Source organism: Aquarana catesbeiana, linkage group LG12, assembly GCF_042186555.1.
Source record: "Aquarana catesbeiana isolate 2022-GZ linkage group LG12, ASM4218655v1, whole genome shotgun sequence".
Classification (NCBI taxonomy): Eukaryota; Metazoa; Chordata; class Amphibia; order Anura; family Ranidae; genus Aquarana; species Aquarana catesbeiana.
In genome coordinates, this window is record NC_133335.1 from 165165699 (window position 1) to 165185685 (window position 19987).

Genomic DNA, 19987 nt, shown 5'->3' on the forward strand with positions numbered 1-19987 from the left:
AGAGAAAAGCAGTGAAGGCCTGAGATTAGGAAATCAGATTGTAGATCTCATGAATGAATTTATTTATTACAGGTCTTTATATACCACCAATTTACATCCTATACTGCCACATCAGTCCCTGCTCCCAAAGGAGCTTACAATCTAAAGCTGCCCATACACCAGTAGAATTTAATTTGAAGATTTTTGTTTTAAGAACATTCATTCAATTTTCCAATGGGGTCTAGTGGGTGTAGGGTTGCCACCTCATTCCTTTAAACCCGAACACATATGAATTACACAGGTTCTGAGACTAATTTAGTGCATATAAGGCACCAAGTGAGTTTAATTACCACCTTAATCAGCCACAGAACCTGTGTAATTAATATGTGTTCGGGTTTAAAGGGATGAGGTGGCAACTCTAAGTGGGTGGCAAATGAACATTCGCTTTTGACCGCAGAGAAGGTAAAATTCAAAGGAGCGGAATGGAAAAAAAAATTATAAACAAACACATTTCGAACAGTGAATACTTTTCATTCAGGTAAGTCCTTGTCAAAATGAAATGGTAAAAGGGTTTTCGAAGTACTTTCGAACGACATTCAATTGATAAAATGTATCGACTACTTCAATCCCTACACTGGCTCCCAATCACCCAGCGAATTAAATTCAAAATACTAACCACAACATACAAAGCCATTCACAACTCTGCCCCAAGCTACATCACTAATCTTGTCTCCAAATATCACCCAAATTGTCCTCTCCGCTCTTCTCAAGACCTCCTGCTTTCAAGCTCTCTCATCTCCTCCTCCCATGCTCGTCTCCAGGATTTCTCCAGAGCCTCTCCCATCCTCTGGAACTCGCTACCTCCATCTATCCGGCTAGCCCCTACTCTTGCTACCTTCAGGCAATCCCTGAAAACTCATCTCTTCAGGAAAGCCTATCACGTCTCCAACTAATCTCCTACCACTTCCACCAGCTCATTCCCCACAGTTACAACCTTTTGTACCACCTGCCCCACCCTATTAGATTGTAAGCTCTTCTGAGCAGGGCCCTCTTAATCCTATTGTATTGTATTATATTATAACTGTATTGTCTCCCTTTTATATTGTAAAGCGCTGCGTAAACTGTTGGCGCTATATAAATCCTGAATAATAATAATAATCGACTAGAACATTTGCACAAATCTTCGTACGAATGCCTACCTGTGTATGGTCAGCTTTATTAAGCCACATGCTAGGGGTAGTTTGGACAGGAGCCAACTAATCTACCAACATATCTTTAGAGTGTGGGAGGAAACCCAAACAAACCAGGGACCTCAGTGCTGTAAGTGCTAAGGCTGGCCATACATTATATAATTTTCCTTTAGATTTACCAAAACCATATAATATAAAGCTCAAACCTAAACACTGTTAACCACTTGCCGACCAGCCGCCGCAGTTTTACTGCGGCAGAATGGTACAGCTGGGCGAAACAACGTTATACAAGGTCGCTTCGCCCTGTGACCACTAGGGGCGCGCAGAGCCGATGCGAGTGCCCGGCGGTCGCGATCACCGCCGGGCTCCCGCAATCGCTGGTGACACACCGAGAACTGGGATCTGTGTGTGTAAACACACAGTTTCCGGTTCTCTGAGGGGAAAAGAGACTGATCGTCTGTTCATACAGAGTATGAACAGCGATCTGTCATCTCCCCTAGACAGTCCCCTCCCCCCTTCAGTTAGAACACAGAGAGGGAATTAACCCCTTGATCGCCCCCTAGTGTTAACCCCTTCCCTGCCAGTGACATTTTTACAGTAATCAGTGCATTTTTATAGCACGGATCGCTGTATAAATGCCAATGGTCCCAAAATAGTGTCAAAAGTGTACGATGTGTCCGCCATAATGTCGCAGTCCCGATAAAAATTGCAGATCACCGCCATTACTAGTAAAAAAAAAATAATAATACTTAAAAAAATAAAATAATAATAAAAATAATAATAAAAATGCCATAAAACTATCCCCTATTTTGTAGACGCTATAACTTTTGCGCAAAGCAATCAATATACGCTTATTGCGATTTTTTTTTTTTTTTTTTTAACAAAAATATGTAGAAGAATATATAATCAGCCTAAACTGAGGGGGAAAAAATATTTTTTTTTATATATTTTTGGGGGATAATTATAGCAAAAAGTAAACAATATTGCGTTTTCTTCAAAATTGTTGCGCTTTTTTTGCAGAGGTGATCAAATACCATCAAAATACAGCTCTATTTGTGGGAAAAAAAGGACGTCAATTTTGTTTGGGTGCAACATCACACAACCGCACAATTGTCAGTTAAATCAACGCAGTGCCGTATTGCAAAAAGTGCTCTGGTCAGGAAGGGGGTGAAAATCTTCCGTGGCTGAAGTGGTTCATTTGTATGCAATCAGGCAGGCCCTTGCACTACATAGTTGAAGGTAAATCTAAAGGAAATTGAATAAGAAAATTGTATAATGTATGGCCAGCTTTACTGCTTAGCTGCCCACGAGCACATTGAACAATATTATCGTTTAATTTCAAATTTAAAGCGGAACTCCGGGAAAAGGTATCTTTACAAATACCTAAAGTTGACATTTAGCTACAAAAAAAAAAAAAAAAAAAAAAAAAAGGATTCATATAGAAATTTTCACTGCAGGGATGCCCTGTCCTCTTCCTTTCTCTGAACTTCCAGTGCTGCAATGGTTAACAGCTTCAGGTCTTCAGGCAGAACAGAAATAAAACTGGTCTGACAGGGACCCATCATCTCCTTCCTCCTCCTCCACTGGAAAAAGTTTCATTGATTTCACTGCTTGTAACATTCTCTGTTAATGGGGGAGAGAGTCTTGGGACTGATCAGACTTTCCCCCATTCACAGATCATCTAACAGGCAGTGTGGTCTAAGAAAGAACTTTTCCTAATGGAAGAGGAGGAAGGAGGGGGATGTCCCAGTCGGACCATTTGTGCTGCTGTTCTGCCTGGAGACGCAAAAGTAGTTAACCATTGCAGCACTGAAGGTTCAGAGTCAGGAAGAGGACCGGGCATCCCTACAGCAAAAACTTCTCCAGCATCCAGCTGCCTGCACAACATGGGACGTACTTCATAAAAGGGATGGGATGGGACTAAATCTGTAGGGAATTTTTTAAGCTAAACTTCAGCTTTAAAGTGTAACTCAACTTTTGCTGAGAAAAAAAAAACATTCCCCTCTGGGTGATCTATGTACATTGCTGGGATTTTAACAAGCTTTGTTGCAGATTCCTACCTTTTGTTATTCTGAAGAATTCACTGTTTGTTCCTCTGTGCCCCTGTGCTGAGTGAGTCTAATGGGAGTGGTTTCATAATTATCAATCAGCTGTGCACCTGCAGGGCACTAATGAGGAAAGCTGCTGGGCCTGCATCCCTTTAGACATGTTCCTATTGGGAATATCTCACCAAAAAATTACATTTTTGTTCCAGGGGATGCCTGATATCTGTATCTTAGTGCAGACCTCTGGGAAAATCAATGAGCCAATCACACAAGCAGGACATGTTTCTTCGGGGCATTGTGTACACATTCTCTGTAAGGCTCAACCAATTATCGGAGCGGTCGGTATTCACATTTTTCAAATGTGCAATTTTTTTAAATGGCAACCTCAGAATAGGTAAGTATACAGATCTTTCCTTTCACAGCATAGCTAGAATGGCCGTGCGTCCATTGACACAGATCAGGCGTTTCGGCCCCGCCCTCCACTCCCTCATCACAGCATCACAGGCTTAGGCCTGATTCACACCTATGCAGGGTGCAGTTTGCATATTCCACGTGCATTTTGCATTTTTCAATACACGCTTTTGATCGACTGAAGTCTATGGAACCAAAAACCAGAAAAAAAGTTCCTGGCCCGCTCCATAAAATGCACAGATGTGAACTACATCCATAGGAAACCATGTTGAATGGACTGTAGTGTGTTTCTGCAAAATTGAATACGCACTAAAAAATGCATAGGTGTGAACCAGGCCTTAAGCTCGATACACACTATACAACTTTTGTTGTTAGATTTCCCTTCAACTATGTAGTGCAAGGGCCTGCCTGATTGCATACAAATTGATAGTGTTTAGGTTTGGTTTCATATTATATGGTTTTGGTAAATCTAAAGGAAAAAAAAAATCTAAAGAAAGTTGTATAGTGTTTATCCAGCTTTAGAATGAGGGTTGGAGCAGGTTTAGGTTTTGTTAGTTCCTGACAAGCTGCACCTGGGTGGCAGGTGACAGTGGCAAGCGACATGCTGCATCTGGTGGCAGGAGACAGTGGCCAGCGACATGCTGCATCTGGTGGCAGGAGACAGTGGCAAGCGACATGCTGCATCTGGTGGCAGGAGACAGTGGCAAGCGACATGCTGCATCTGGTGGCAGGAGACAGTGGCAAGCGACATGCTGCATCTGGTGGCAGGAGACAGTGGCAAGCGACATGCTGCATCTGGTGGCAGGAGACAGCGGCCAGCGACATGCTGCATCTGGTGGCAGGTGACAGTTGCCAGCGACATGCTGCATCTGGAGGCAGGAGACAGTGGCCAGCGACATGCTGCATCTGGAGGCAGGAGACAGTGGCCAGCGACATGCTGCATCTGGAGGCAGGAGACAGTGGCCAGCGACATGCTGCATCTGGAGGCAGGAGACAGTGGCCAGCGACATGCTGCATCTGGAGGCAGGAGACAGTGGCCAGCGACATGCTGCATCTGGAGGCAGGAGACAGTGGCCAGCGACATGCTGCATCTGGTGGCAGGAGACAGTGGCCAGCGACATGCTGCATCTGGTGGCAGGAGACAGTGGCCAGCGACATGCTGCATCTGGTGGCAGGAGACAGTGGCCAGCGACATGCTGCATCTGGTGGCAGGAGACAGTGGCCAGCGACATGCTGCATCTGGTGGCAGGAGACAGTGGCCAGCGACATGCTGCATCTGGTGGCAGGAGACAGTGGCCAGCGACATGCTGCATCTGGTGGCAGGTGACGGAGATGTACAGAGTATCTGTATCGGCCCTAAAAAAACTTATATTGGTCAACCCCTAATTCTGTGTACAGAAGACCTCCAGGTAGCCATATTGCATTGTATTTTCAGAAAATTACAGCGGCTGCAGATTGAAATGGAAAGTTCATTTTTAAAAACATTCAATTGCAATATGATTTGTGTTGCAATTGTATATGCTATATTATTTTTTCTTTATTTGCTATTCCCCCCCCACACGAAAGTGGAGTTACCTTTTGTGTAAGTGTAAAAAAATGTTACTTCTGGGCAGGTGAGTAAACCATGCAGATTGCTTCTACCTGCAATGCAATTCATACATTGTCCTGGATAGAGCGCTGTACTTTGTGCTGTAGCTATGAGAGCAGCGACACTCATAGAAAGAAGCGATCGTGTCATTTAAACGCCCCTTCACAGAATTGTAAATTAGTAACAGAATACAGTTACATGCATTCTAAGAATAGACAAGGGGAGAGGAGGGGCAGAAAAAAAAAGGCACAATCTTTTTTTCTTTTTTTCTTTTTTTACTGTATTTATTATGGAGATTTTTCAATCATTCAACAGGGGGACTTCTGTATTTCATGGCAGCTCTCAGCCTTCCTGAATTGCTGGTCAGTGGCAGGCAGAGGCTGCATTAAACCCCCCCCCCCCACTCCCCCCCCCCACTCCCAGCATTGGCAGACTGTAACAGACATTCCAAGCAGTATTGTCAGCCCTGCCTTAGCTTTCCCTTGCTGCAACAGAAAAACCCCCCCTTATGTTATGGAGGAAATCCACACAAACACAAGGAGAACATGAAATCTCCATGCAGACAGTGTTCTAACTCCTAACTGGGATTTAATCAACTGCTACAAGGCACAAGTGCTAACAACTAAACCACTGTGCTAAATGGACCCCTTAGAAAAGCCTTTCTTAAAGTGCTACTAAACCCACAACAGTAAAATCAGTCTGTATATGCAGCAAAGTATGCTTGTTATACTCACTGTGGAACCTAAGGGGTTAATCCTCCGCATTGTGTAAAAAAGGCTGTTTGATCCTGTCTTCTCTGATCCTCCCCTTCTTCCAATGTCCCCAATCCATTTCCTGATAACATAGAGCCTTTGGAGTCACTCTGCATATGCTCAGTTTGGTGTGTATTGCTAGAGAGGTGTTTTTTTTTTTTTTCTTGGGAGGGTGCGTGTGATCGGCACAGAGCAAATCAGCACTGTCCAGACAGAAAGTCAGGGGTCATGCAGCCTTATTGGACAGTTAGAGGAGAATGAAAACTCCTCCTACAAGCTTTAACCAGGTACTGATAGATGCTCGAACTGCTAAGAAAAGGTATTTATCAGTTTATATTTACTAAAATAATTGCATTTCCATAGTTACATGGTTGGTAAGGCTGAAAAAAGACACAAGTCCAACGTGTGTGTTTGTGTGCTTTTATGTCAATATTACATGTACTGTGGGAGACCAGATGTTATGCAGGGTCCTGGGTTTAGCATCACTTTAACTAGGCTTCCCCATAGCTTGTTAGGAGTTCCTTGAGCAATGAGAACATTTTTCCTTTCAGATAACTATCCACTGACTCCAAGGATCTTTCTTCCATGGACCACCACCCCCAATGAAAGGCCATTCTTCCCACTGACCCCCAATGAAAGGCCATTCTTCCCACTGACCCCCAATGAAAGGCCATTCTTCCCACTGATCACCAATGAAAGGCCATTCTTCCCACTGATCACCAATGAAAGGCCATTCTTCCCACTGACCCCCAATGAAAGGCCATTCTTCCCACTGACCCCCAATGAAAGGCCATTCTTCCCACTGACCCCCAATGAAAGGCCATTCTTCCCACTGACCCCCAATGAAAGGCCATTCTTCCCACTGACCCCCAATGAAAGGCCATTCTTCCCACTGACCCCCAATGAAAGGCCATTCTTCCCACTGACCCCCAATGAAAGGCCATTCTTCCCACTGACCCCCAATGAAAGGCCATTCTTCCCACTGACCCCCAATGAAAGGCCATTCTTCCCACTGACCCCCAATGAAAGGCCATTCTTCCCACTGATCACCAATAAAAGGCCATTCTTCCCACTGATCACCAATGAAAGGCCATTCTTCCCACTGACCCCCAATGAAAGGCCATTCTTCCCACTGACACCCAATGAAAGGAGCATTTTTCCCACTGACACCCAATGAAAAGAGCATTTTTCCCACCGACACCCAATGAAAGGAGCATTTTTCCCACTGACACCCAATGAAAGGAGCATTTTTCCCACTGACACCCAATGAAAGGAGCATTTTTCCTACTGACACCCAATGAAAGGAGCATTCTTCCCACTGACTACCCACGAAAGGAGCATTCTTCCCACTGACTACCAATGTAAGGAACATTCTTCCCACTGACTACCAATGTACAGAGCATTCTTCCCACTAACTACCAATGTAAGGAGCATTCTTCCCACTGACCACCAATGTAAGGAGCATTCTTCCCACTGACCACCAATGTAAGGAGCATTCTTCCCACTGACCACCAATGTAAGGAGCATTCTTCCCACTAACTACCAATGTAAGGAGCATTCTTCCCACCGACCACCAATGTAAGGAGAATTCTTCCCACTGACCACCAATGTAAGGAGCATTCTTCCCACTGACCACCAATGTAAGGAGCATTCTTCCCACTAACTACCAATGTAAGGAGCATTCTTCCCACTAACTACGCACGAAAGGAGCATTCTTCCCACTGACTACGCACAAAAGGAGCATTTTTCCCACTGACCACCACACTAATGTATTGTGATCTATAGTAACTATTACCAGGGTTCCCTGAGCCCAAAAATTTATTTTAAGGGTTCCTCTACCTTTAAAAAAAAAAAGGGGACTAAGAAGGGCTGCGTTAGTGCTAAGTGACGCGAATCATACACATACAAACTTCCCAAGTTTGGGTAAAAAGAAAAATTGAAAAACCAAGATCTTTGAGTGTTCCATTTTGTTTCCCCCATACAGTTGCAGTCTCCTACATTCTGTGATATATTCAGGGACAGTCACCGAGAAGAAAAGTTATTTTGGAAAAAAAGAAGTGCTGACAAAGAACTCTTATGAATAATCCATGCTGCAAGACCTGTCAGGCATCTAACCTCCAGAATGCATTAATCATAATTCACCGTCTGCTCCATGAGTGCGCTACTTATGCAGATGACATTAATCGTGAAGTAGCCACAGACCGCCGAGCCCCCTCCTGCGCTGCCGACGCTGGACCAGAACAGACTTTCATACGGAAAGGGTTAACGGCTGGCATAAAACAATTTAACACTCATAAAAATCCAAGGCCTTTCTCTGCACAATGCATTATTCATATAGACTGCTTTCTGGATAGTGTGCATTATTAAAGAGCGGAGGTAGAGGTGCACAGGAGGACGAGGCCTTCAGAAAACGTGGGGATAGAACTAACCTGAATAGGCTGTAACACATGAGGGTCTTGTCTAAGGAGGTCTCAGACTGCCGTGGCCTTTCTAGTCCCTTTATTACCTTCAAATACGCAGCTAACATGATTTTTTTAATATACGAGCTTTATGACTACTTTGTAATGAAGACCACACAACCTCATATGTGGTGACCTTTCATAGGACATACTATCCAAGTACAGCACATGTACTGCCAGCCTCCGTGACATAAATCTGAAACACTCCGTGTCCCTGACCACGGTGTACAGAGAGTAAACTGAACTGGCAGCTCATGTGAAATGACAGCATGCGCTCAGCAGACACTGATTAAATGACACCGGCGCTGCGGAGATGACTGCCCCTGTACGACACTCTGCAGGGCTGATGCAGCAGGCTAATGCAGTCACACAGTATGCAGACACGCTGATCACTTCTAGCTTCTCCCTCCATCACATCAACTGTCACACGCTACTATTTCTGCAACCACACGCTGCTCCCACCACAGCTCGGGAATTCGCTCCTTAAATGATATATCCCTGCAATCGGATTCACAAGAGAAATAAATCAAAAAATAAAAAACACACTAGATGGGAAAATTAGCACACTGAACAGGATCTGAAAGTTTATTTTGCAGATCCAGTTATTAAAATATAATTACTATATGAACGGTTCTTAAGCCCCCATTTATGCTAGCCGCCACGCTGTAATGCACGACAATAGAAATCACATTATTCTCTATAGTTCACCTCATTGCAACATAGTGCAGTGTGATTTGTGAAAAGGTGTGGGTGCTTCTTCTGGAGCTACACATACATGTTTTGGTGCTTTTTTCGCTTAAATCTGTCTCTTCCTTCTAGCAACAATTCCTTTACAGCAGATATCGCTAACCATTGTCAAAAACAAAATTTCATGAAGCATGAAAAATGCGCTACAAAAAGGTAATGAAAGATACACGACTATACAGTAGTACTAGTGTGAACCAAGAGACTCCCGGCAGATTAAAGTAACATTAAGGCTACTTTCACACTGGGGCGGGCCGGTTGTCGGCGGTAAAGCGGCTTTATTTTTAGCGCCGCTTTACCGTCGTTTTAGCGGTGCCCTGCTAGCAGCCGAAAAAAGGGTTAAAACCGCCCGCAAAGCACCGCTGCAGCAGCGCTTTGCCGGCACCGTCCCATTGTTTTCAATGGGCAGGGGCACTGTAGGAGCGGTGTATACACCGCTCCTACAGCGCTGCAAAGATGCGGCTTGAGGGACTTTTTTTACCGCCCTGCAAGCACACCGCGCTAGTGTGAAAGCCCTCGGGTTTTCACACTGGAGGAGAGGCTCTTTACAGATGCTATTTTTAGCGCTGTATCGCCTGTAAAGCGCCTCAATGTGAAAGTAGCCTTAATCTTTGTTTTTTTTTTTTTTCTTTTTAATTAAAATAATTAACATGTTATACTTACCAGCTCTGTGCAGTGGTTTCTTTTGGAAAAGTTGTTGTCTATGGGGGTACTCGTGCAGGCTTGCTCCCAAGCTGCCCTGTCTCCGTCCATTGACACAGACCAGGTGGTTCGGCCCCACCCGCCGCTCCCTCATCACAGCATTTGTTTAACAGCAGCAGGAGCCAATGGCTCCTGCTGCTTTTAATCTGCCCAGCGAGGAGGGAGACAGCGGCAAGAGCCACTGCTCTTGTGCACATCGCTGGATCGGGGTCATCAGTGGGCGGGCTGCTAGAACCCAGAGGAGACATCCAGTCTTCTTATAAAGTCAGCAAAAATTATGGTGGTGTGGGACCTGGCATGCAGCAGCATTTGACAGATCACAGCACGACAATGCTGAAATTGCTGAGCAGACAAGATGGGAGAGGGCTATGGTCACAGTTAACCCTGGGCTGGGTGGGATTTGAAGTTCCTCTTTAAAGTGGAAGTTTAATCAAATAAGCCTATCCTATCTACCATGTAAAGGAAAGAAGTGTATACTTACCTATGCTGAGGGCGATCTGGTCCGGTCCCATGATCTCTTCAGTGGCCAGCTTTAGTAAAGAGGAGAAACCACTCGCAATGGCTGCAGAGCCTGGGCAATGATGTCACACATAGGCTTACTATGGGGCAGCTGTTTTCAGCTGTCCATCCTATACTGTAGCTGGTGCTGGGACACAATCATGTGACCAAACCGGAGCACCCTCAGAATAGGTAAGTATACAGATCTTTCCTTTTACAGGATAGATAGAATGGAATGGGGACACTCGTGTAGGCTTAGAATGGAGATTGGAGCAGGTTTAGGTTTTGTTAGTTCTTGACCGCAATTCCACTTTAAATGCATTTTTAAATACAACGAAGCACCCGAATTTGACTTGATTTCATCCTCTAAGCACTTGGAATCCATCAGGTATCCTGCTTTCACATGTATTAACTAGGAGCATGCTGACAAGAAGCGAGAGCAAAGAGATGACCGTGTCTGTCTGCTGCTACTCCTTCATTGTCCAATCACAGGCTGGGGAGAGGTGACCTAGCTGTATTGCTCGAACTGCAGCAGGGAAAAGGAAAGTCACCAGGCTGTCTATACTGGGTGGTAGGTGTCAGGAACAATAATGGATATTGGGCCCTCTATGCACATTAGATGGAGTGTGAATACATGCCACCAGATCGTCAGAGCACCCTACTGGAGTTGATGGAACTTAGTAGAGGGTACTCCTGTACATAAAGCAAGCTGACTACAGAACATGGTACAAAGACAACAGGCAACTTCAGAAACAGGAATAGGCCATACAAGTAGTCAACTACATCCTAAACCTAAAGTCAGTAACCAGAGAAGCAGGAATGCAGGCCCACAAGAGCGAACATGGACTGAGGCCTAGCCTAGGAAATGACTTAGGCAACAGGTGTTGAACTAAGCACAGCGAGGTTGATTGACAGGCTGAATGGGGGATGGCTATGTAGCCACTGGATCAGCAGGTGGGATCAAACCAGGCCTATACAGCCCAGTAGATAGATCCTGTAGATCTGAACAGGCTGCAGTACAAGGTAAGAGATTACACTGATAGAACTACACAGAGTTGTAGATCAGCTTCATGGCTGTGCAATTCTCATATCTGGGTGAACAGATAAATCAGCTCCAAGATTTGTATTCTATTGCTGTTTGCCTGAAGTTCTGCTTTTAGACAAAAAAAAAAAAAAAAAAAGATACAAATAAACAAAAACTATAAATGTTCCTTCTATGGAATGTATACCTTTCTTAGCATGTGAGGCCTAAACAGCATCCAATGACTTGCATACTTCTTAGGTTCAGTGCCAACTTGTTTCACTCCAAACCCAGGCAAAGGTAACTAAGTAGCCATATACTGTATGTATTGGATGCCATCCATGATGACTGCACCATGTTATTGTAAGCCAAGAGACAACATGTAAACTCCATAACGTTGTTAAAATACCAAATCTTCAAAATCTGACCCCCCCCCCCATTATCACAATATATGGGCACACCCCACCCATTCACACCGAACAGCCTCAGCACCCACGTGAATGAAGCCTTAAGCTGGCCATACATTATACAATTTTCTTATTCAATTTCCTTTAGATTTACCTTTCAACTATGTAGTGCAAGGGCCTGCCAGATTGCATACAAATTGAAAGTGTTTAGGTTTGACCTTATATTATATGGTTTTGGTAAATCTAAAAGGAAAATTGAATAAGAAAATTGTATTATGTATGACCTAAGGGCTGTATGGGCATTTGAATGGATTATAAAGGGTGGTTTTCATATTACAAAGCTAAATGCAATTGTACAAAAATTGTATGATCAGACTTTATAGTGTATGGGCAGCTTTATTCAATCAGCTATGAAAGGCTCCCTGATCTGAGGATTGGCTTGTCAGGGAATGAAGACTAACCAGTGCAAACTTTCTTTATGTAGCCATATTCAAGGACACTGCAGTCAGAGGAGACGGTACTCAGCTGCACAGCCACTGCAATTGTACAGGGGATCATCTATGGAGATATATATGCACTTCTGAACAATTCTGCATACATAAAAGACCTACATTCAACCTTTTGAGTCCTCTATACATTTTATCTATGGCACCTTTACATCATAAGAAACAACAGCATACGTGCACACTGTGTAATCGTTAGTTTTAGAGCGGAACTAAAGTTCACTGTGAGCAGGAAGGCTTTTTATTGCAGCAAAGACCTATAAAGTCTTTGCTTCAATAAACTACACACCTACCTGATCACAGCGATCTCCAGAATGTAAATTGAGCTGCACATACACAGCTCAGATTACAGCAGCCGGCTTGATCCTGTGTGCTGGGAATGACTAGCACATGAAAAGGAGTGATGTCATTCCACGCCGGCCAATGAAGAGGCCTGAAAACCAGCATACAGGAGAAGATGCCAGAGGGACCATTGGAAAGGTGAGTATCTCTGCCTTTAGTTCAACTTCAAAGCAGAACTAAACCAATCAACTCACAGATTGATATAAAAAAAAAACAGTTATATTCCTGGGAATGCTAACTGTCACATTTGCTTGCACTATTAACCTTGCGCTATTAAACTGTCAAACCATCAAATTATTAAAGGGTAACTCCACTTTCATGGGGGAAAATATAGCAAATCAAAAAAATATATATTATAAACGTATACAATTGTGACACAAATCATATTGTAATTGAGTGTGTACTGACCACTCCCCAGAAACATAATTTCCTGCTTGTGTGATTGGCTCACCAATTTTCCTAGAAGTTTGCCTAAGGCTGCCCATACATTATATAATTTTCTTCTATAGTTTTCCTTTAGATTTACCAAAACCATATAATATGAGGTCAAATCTAAACACTTTCAGTTTGTATGCAATCAGGCAGGCCCTTGTACTACACAGTTGAAGGTAAATCTAAAGGAAATTGAATAAGAAAATTGTATGGTGTATGGCCAGCTTTAGATACAAATCTGATTTCAGGCACCCCCTGCAACATAAATGTCATTTTTTTGGTGAGATATTACCAATAGGAAAAAGTCTAAAGGGATGCAGGCCCAGCAGCTTTCCTCATTCATGCCCTGCAGGTGCACAGCTGATAGATAATTATGAAACCACTCCCATTAGACTCAGCCCAGAGGCTCAGAGGAACATACAGGGATTACTTCAGAATAACAAAAAGGTAGGAATGGTTGTTATAATCCTTGCAATGTACATAGATCACTCAGAGGGGAATGTTTTTTTTTTTTCTCAACAAAAGTGGAGTCGCACGACCGTGCAATTGTCAGTTAAAGCGACGCAGTGCCGAATCGCAAATAGGGGTCTGGTCTTTGGCCAGCCAAATGGTCCGGGGCTTAAGTGGTTAACTAATCACATATGCAGAATCAGCAGTTACAGATCAAACAGAGGCTAAGATAACAGCTTCCTTGGCTGAAAGGGAAAGGAGGGTTAAGTTCCGCTTTAAGTTGGGTGTATAGTAAATCAGGAGGACCTAGTGGATGGAATTTTAAATAACGGAAGACAAACAAAAAGGTTCGGCTCACAAAACTTTCCACAAGCATAGGGAGCTAGATTTTTCTGCCATGTAACTGTTATTTATAAATATCACTGGACATGGCTGAAAATTACTGTCACTTTTTTTAAACTAAGGATCCATATCCTGGTGTTTTGGCTTTGTAAACTGAACTTATATCACAATTCTGCCATTTTCAATTCTTGCACATGATCTACACAAAAGACTCAACCCAAAAAGTCTTTATATCAGGACAAGGGTCCTTTTTTTTTTTTTTTTAAAGTGACAGTTATTTTCATTCAATTAGCTTTAAAAATGACAGTCTCATGCTGAAATAAACATCCTTATCCTTGCTTAAAGCTTTGTGAATTTAAAGTGGAGTTCCACCCATTTGTTTCCTCCCCCCCCCTTTCTGGTGCCACCTTTCGGGGGGGGCATATACCAGTCTTTGACAGGTATCCTGTCCCCACCTCCAGGAGACCGGCCCACGGCGAATTACGTCAGCGGCTCGGCTCCCTCCTCCTTCCCCTGCCACCGGGCCAGTAAGGAGAGCGCATCTGTGCCTCGCGCATGCGCAGTAGGGACCCGGTGTGAAGCCGTAATGCTGCACTGCCAGGTTCCCTTAGCGACAATGGCGGTGGCAGCAGCGCCTGACAGCTGATGGAAACATCAGCTGCGGTGCCGACATTGCTGGGCTCCAGGACAGGTAAGTGTCCGATTACTAAAAGTCAGCAGCTGCAGTATGTGTAGCTGCTGGCTTTTAATTTTTGCAGCGGTGGGCGGACCTCCGCTTTAATTCTACAGTCTTAAAATGGGGCTAAATCCTCCTATCCTTTACAGCCAAGGAAGCTGCCATCTTGGCCTCTGTTTTATCTGCAGTTGCCATGGTGCTGCACATGTGATCAGTTATGATACCCACCATTTGATGGCTTGACAGTTCAGTTGACAGCACACCCAACTGTGACAGTTGTCATTTATGGCATGCCTTGAGAGCCAGTTCACACCACATGTAGTCCAGTGCATTTTTTTTCTCCATCAAAAACACATGGAAAGTAGGTTATATGGCTTTCAATGGCATAGTTCACACCAGTGCTTGCAGTTCCAGAAAAAAGTAGAACATGCTGCATTTTTCCTGCACTGGGCTGTACTGGAACACACTGGAATGCACATGTCCTTATTTAAGGTTAAGAAAAAAAGAGGGGGAAAAATGCACTGGACTGCGCCAAAAACACACATGCAGAAAATGATCTGGAATGCATCCGGATTAAGTCTCTATGGTGTGAACTGACCCTCAATGTAACTGTTTTTGGAAACTGTTATATTTATGAGTTCTGCTTTAGGCATAGTTCACACCAGTGCAGTCAGTTCCAGAAAAAAAGTAGAACATGCTGCATTTTTCCTGCACTGCACTGTACTGGAACACTGTAATATGCATCAAAAATGTACAGGAAGGTGACAAAAATGCGTTAAAAATGCGCATGCAGCAACGCATCTGGAACAGATCTGGAATGCATTTTTTGTGGCGTGAACCAGTACTTAAAGCAGACCTTTTCAGCCAAGGAAGCTGCCATCTTCACCTCTATTTGATCTGCAGCTGCCATGATGCTGCACATGTGATCAGTTATGACACCAGCCATTTGATGGTTTGACAGTTTGGTTGAAGCACAAGTAAATGTGACAGTTGGCAATCCCCTGTTTTTTTTTTTTTTTTTTTTTAAACCATTAAATCAATGAGTTTAGTTCTGTTTTAAAGGTGAACTCCAAACGGTTGGAAATTACACAAATGAATCCAGCTCTGCAATGAATACATAATGAAATGTATTTATTTAAATGCAAGTAGTGTAAGTGCCTGAGTTTGATTGGGATCAAGGGAGCCAATCAGCATGCTGACAGGAGGAGAGAGCGGAGTGATGAAGAGCTCATCAGACTGCTGCTTCTCCTTTTTGCTCTTCGGTCACAGTGGTGAAGAGTGAAACTCTAAAGCCCCATACACACTATCAGTTTTTCTGCTGAGTTTTTCCTTTAGATTTACCAAAACCATGTAGTACAAGGGCCTGCCTGATTGCATACAGATTGAAACTCCTAAGGTTTGACCTCATATTATATGGTTTTGGTAAATCTGAAGGGAAAACTGATAGTGTGTATGGGGCTTAAGTGAACGTTAAAATTGCAGCAGAGAAAAATCAGGTCCCTCCACCCCAGAGGGCTGTGCATAATGGCATAGCTGTGTAAATCTCAAGACTGGATAGACAAATACAAATCCTTTGGCAGGTAAAACCGCTCTTATGTAGTATTTAAACTGTGTATTTACCTGTTGGAGTTCATCTTTAAGGAATGATATATAGGTAGTAATCGGCACTCACCAGATTTAGGGGGGTATCTGTAGATGGAATTTGAGGGCATGTCCACCTCTTCGACTCCTGCGTGTTGCCGGCTTGTAAGCGCCCCCATCCTCCCGGGGATGATGATGAAGCTGCAGGATCCTAGTAATGATCAGCCATCTCACCTGTCAATCACTGACACAAACAGGAACTGTGACTGACACCTTGTCACTTACTCTGACACCCATTGTATTGGAACAGTGACACTTAAAATGATATTACACACTTTCAGCTCCTGATTTAATCACTTACTATGATGCTTCCTTTATCGTTTAGTCCTTGTTTATGTTCTGGTTTAAGCTGGTTCCCCTGCTTCAGGGTGGCTCCTTTATCTTGCAGCATCCTATGGAGCCACCATTACAGGCAGGGACCAGAGTTGTCTCCCTATACTGTGTGCATCAATAGAAACACACAGCCCTGTAGCCTAGGATACCAAGGCACTCCCCTGCTCCTCTCTACTAACAAACTGACCTCAGACTGCACTGTCATCTCTTTCCTGTGAAGACCAGAAGTTCAGGGAAGCAGAACTGAGAGAGCAGGAGCCAGCAGCATTGAAAGTTGCAAACAGCAAGTGCTGGGGTAAGAATTTTACCAAATAGTTTCATTAGAAACACTGAGGGCTTTAATATGACTGAGGATACCCCAATCCTTCCCTTTATTAGTAGATGCAGTCATCATTAGTACTCTGTACATCCACACTGCTCTTATCTAGGTCACCCTCATAGACTGCCATGTATTCCAACCTCATCCACTACTTTCCCCTGATGATGATCCATCACACTGCAGCCAACATGGATCCTCTCCCTGCATGTCAGTCTATGGCCCATATGACAGTGTCATGGCCAGCTGTCAGTCCCCAGGAATCCCCCACAATCCTGTACTGCAATAGTGGATTGTCATGATAGACTCCATACACCGCCCGGTCCTCTGTACTCTGCTCTCACCACCATGTGATCACCCCTCATCCCATCCCATCCATCCCATCCCCCGATCCCTCTCCCGGCTGAGGTTACCTGCCCGCTTCTCTCCCAGACACCGGTCCCCTGCAGCAGCTGCAGAACACATCACCGTGACGTCACTGGATCGCTGGACTCTCCGCCCACTCGCTTATCTCCGCCACTAGAGAGGGAGGAGGCGGGGACACCATCGCTATGACAACTACCTCTCCTCACCCGGGACCACGTGTTTAAAGGGCTCTGTGGGGGGAAGGGTTGAGAGGTGGTGGGAGGAGAAAGGTGACGGGGCGGGATATGAGCTGTGTGTGTGTGCGGTGTTCAGAGGAGGAGAGGGTATGTTTATAGTGACACGGAAATATAGTGTGGTCTGGTATCACCTCAGAGACTGAGAGGTAATAGTACACGGAGCAGGGAATCATGGCGACCAAAGGTCACCGGTACATTCAATTGCAGATACAGCTGTGCGCCCTCTGGTGGAAGATCTGGGACTACAACTGTGTTATACTAGAATCAGAGACTAAAGACAGGAGAGAGGCTGCAGCTCTGTCCCCCCCCCCCCCTACACACATTCTCCCCCCTCTGTCATCTTATATCTCCTTCTATCCCCTCCCTTCTCCCTTTTATCTCTTGTCTTTCTCCCCCTTTTCTTCCTTTGTATCTCCTTCTTCTCTATCTGCCCCCACACTTCTCCTCCACACCCACTTCTCCCCCACCTTCTTCCTTTATCACCTCTATCTGCTCTCCCACCCTCTTACTGTAACTCCTTCTCTATCCCCCCCCCCACCTTCTTCCTTTATCACCTCTATCTGCTCTCCCACCCTCTTACTGTAACTCCTTCTCTATCCCCCCCCCCCCCACCTCTTCCTTTATCACCTCTATCTGCTCTCCCACCCTCTTACTGTAACTCCTTCTCTATCCCCCCCCCCCCCCACCTTCTTCCTTTATCTCCTCTATCTGTTCTCCCACCCTCTTACTGTAACTCCTTCTCTATCCCCCCCCCCCACACCTTCTTCCTTTATCTTCTCTATCTGCTCTCCCACCCTCTTACTGTAACTCCTTCTCTATCCCCCCCCCCCACCTTCTTCCTTTATCTCCTCTATCTGTTCTCCCACCCTCTTACTGTAACTCCTTCTCTATCCCCCCCCCCCCCCACCTTCTTCCTTTATCACCTCTATCTGTTCTCCCACCCTCTTACTGTAACTCCTTCTCTATCCCCCCCCCCCCACACCTCTTCCTTTATCTTCTCTATCTGCTCTCCCACCCTCTTACTGTAACTCCTTCTCTATCCCCCCTTCTTCCTTTATCTTCTCTATCTGCTCTCCCACCCTCTTACTGTAACTCTTCTCCAACCCCCCCCCCACCTTCTTCCTTTATCACCTTCTTCCTCCTTCTCTATCTGCCCACCCCCACACCTTCTTCCTCCCACACTTCTCTCCCCCCCTTCTTCCTTTATCTCCTTCTCTATGTGCTCCCTCTACTATCCCTCCCTCCCACCTTCTTCCTTTATCTCCTTCTCTATCTGCCCACCCCACCTTCCTTTTATCTCCTCCTTCCTTCTCTATCTGCCCCACACACACTTTTCTCTCCTCCACCCCCACCGTCTTCCTCCCACCCCCCACCTTCTTCCTTTTATCTCCTCCCTCCTTTCCTCCTTTTCTATCTGCCCCACAGTTCCCCTCCACCCCCATCCCCCCCCCCCACCCTTCTCTCTCTATCTATCTTATATCTCCTTCTCCCCATCTCCTACCTCTCTCCCTCCCTTCTCCCTTTTTATCTCTTGTCGTCCCCCCCCCCCCCTTTCTTCCTTTATCTCCTTCTTCTCTATCTGCCCCCACACTTCTCCTCGACACCTACTTCTCCCCCCTCCCCCACCTGTATCTCCTCTATCTGCCCCCCACATTTTTTCTCCCCCCGCCTTCTTCCTCCCACACTTCTTCTCTCCCACCTTCTTCTTTATCTCCTCTATCGCTCTCCTACTTCTCCCTCTCCTCCCCTTCTCCTATCTATCCATCCCTCCCACCCTCTTACTGTAACTCCTTCTCTATCTGCCCCCCCACTCTTCTCCTCCCCCATCCACCTTCTTCCTTTATCTCCTTCTCTATCTGCCCCCACACTTTTTCTCCTCCACCCCCACTTTCTTCCTCCCTACACTCCTCCCCCCACCTTCTTCCTTTTTATCTCCTTCTCCCTCCATTCCTCCTCTGTCTGTCCCCCCACAGTTCTCCACCCCCACCTTCTCTCTCCATCTATCTTATATCTCCTACTCTCTCCCTCCCTTCTACCTTTTATCTCTTGTCCCCCCTTTTCTTCCTTTATCGCTTCTCTTTCTGCCCCACACTTCTTCTCCTCCACACCCACTTCTCCCCTCCCCCACCTTCTTCCTTTATCTCCTCTATCTGCCCTCACACTTTTTCTTATCCCCCCACCTTCTTCCTTTATCTCCTTCTCCTTTCCTTCCTCCTCCTCTATCTGACCCCCCCCCCCCCACACACACACACACACACACTTTTTCTCCTTCACCCCCACTTCTCTCCGCCCCTTCTTCATTTATCTTCTTTCTCTCTCTGCTCCCACTCCTATCCCTCCAACCTTCTTCCTTTGTATCTCCGTCTCTATCCGCCCCACACTTTTTCTCCTCCACCCCCACCTTCTCCCTCCCACACTTCTTCTCCCCCTTTACTACTGCAGTAGCTACATCCTGTTTGCTGCATTGATGTGGCTTTCAGCAAAGCATGCATTACATAGACCTCAATAGTAGTTCATATAAAGTGTGAACGGGGTTTTAGGCAGAAAGTAGAGT

General features: G+C 45.1%; 1 protein-coding gene across 6 annotated transcripts in view; it reads right to left on the reverse strand.

The window, feature by feature from the left end:
* The window catches only part of RNF157 (ring finger protein 157), a 136602-nt gene extending 119204 nt beyond the window's left edge, over positions 1-17398 (reverse strand). For 5 of the 6 annotated variants that reach the window (XM_073606160.1, XM_073606158.1, XM_073606162.1 and 2 more), the window contains exons 1-2: positions 17245-17398; positions 16214-16366 (exon numbers count right to left, since the gene is read on the reverse strand). In XM_073606160.1, coding sequence (XP_073462261.1) covers positions 16214-16301 — 88 coding nt within the window. In that variant the 5' untranslated portion in view covers positions 16302-16366; positions 17245-17398. Of the gene's footprint in view, positions 1-16213; positions 16367-16483; positions 17223-17244 lie in introns of those variants that run through there. The other variant, XM_073606159.1, reaches the window with a different exon arrangement.
* Positions 17399-19987: the final 2589 nt, after the last annotated feature.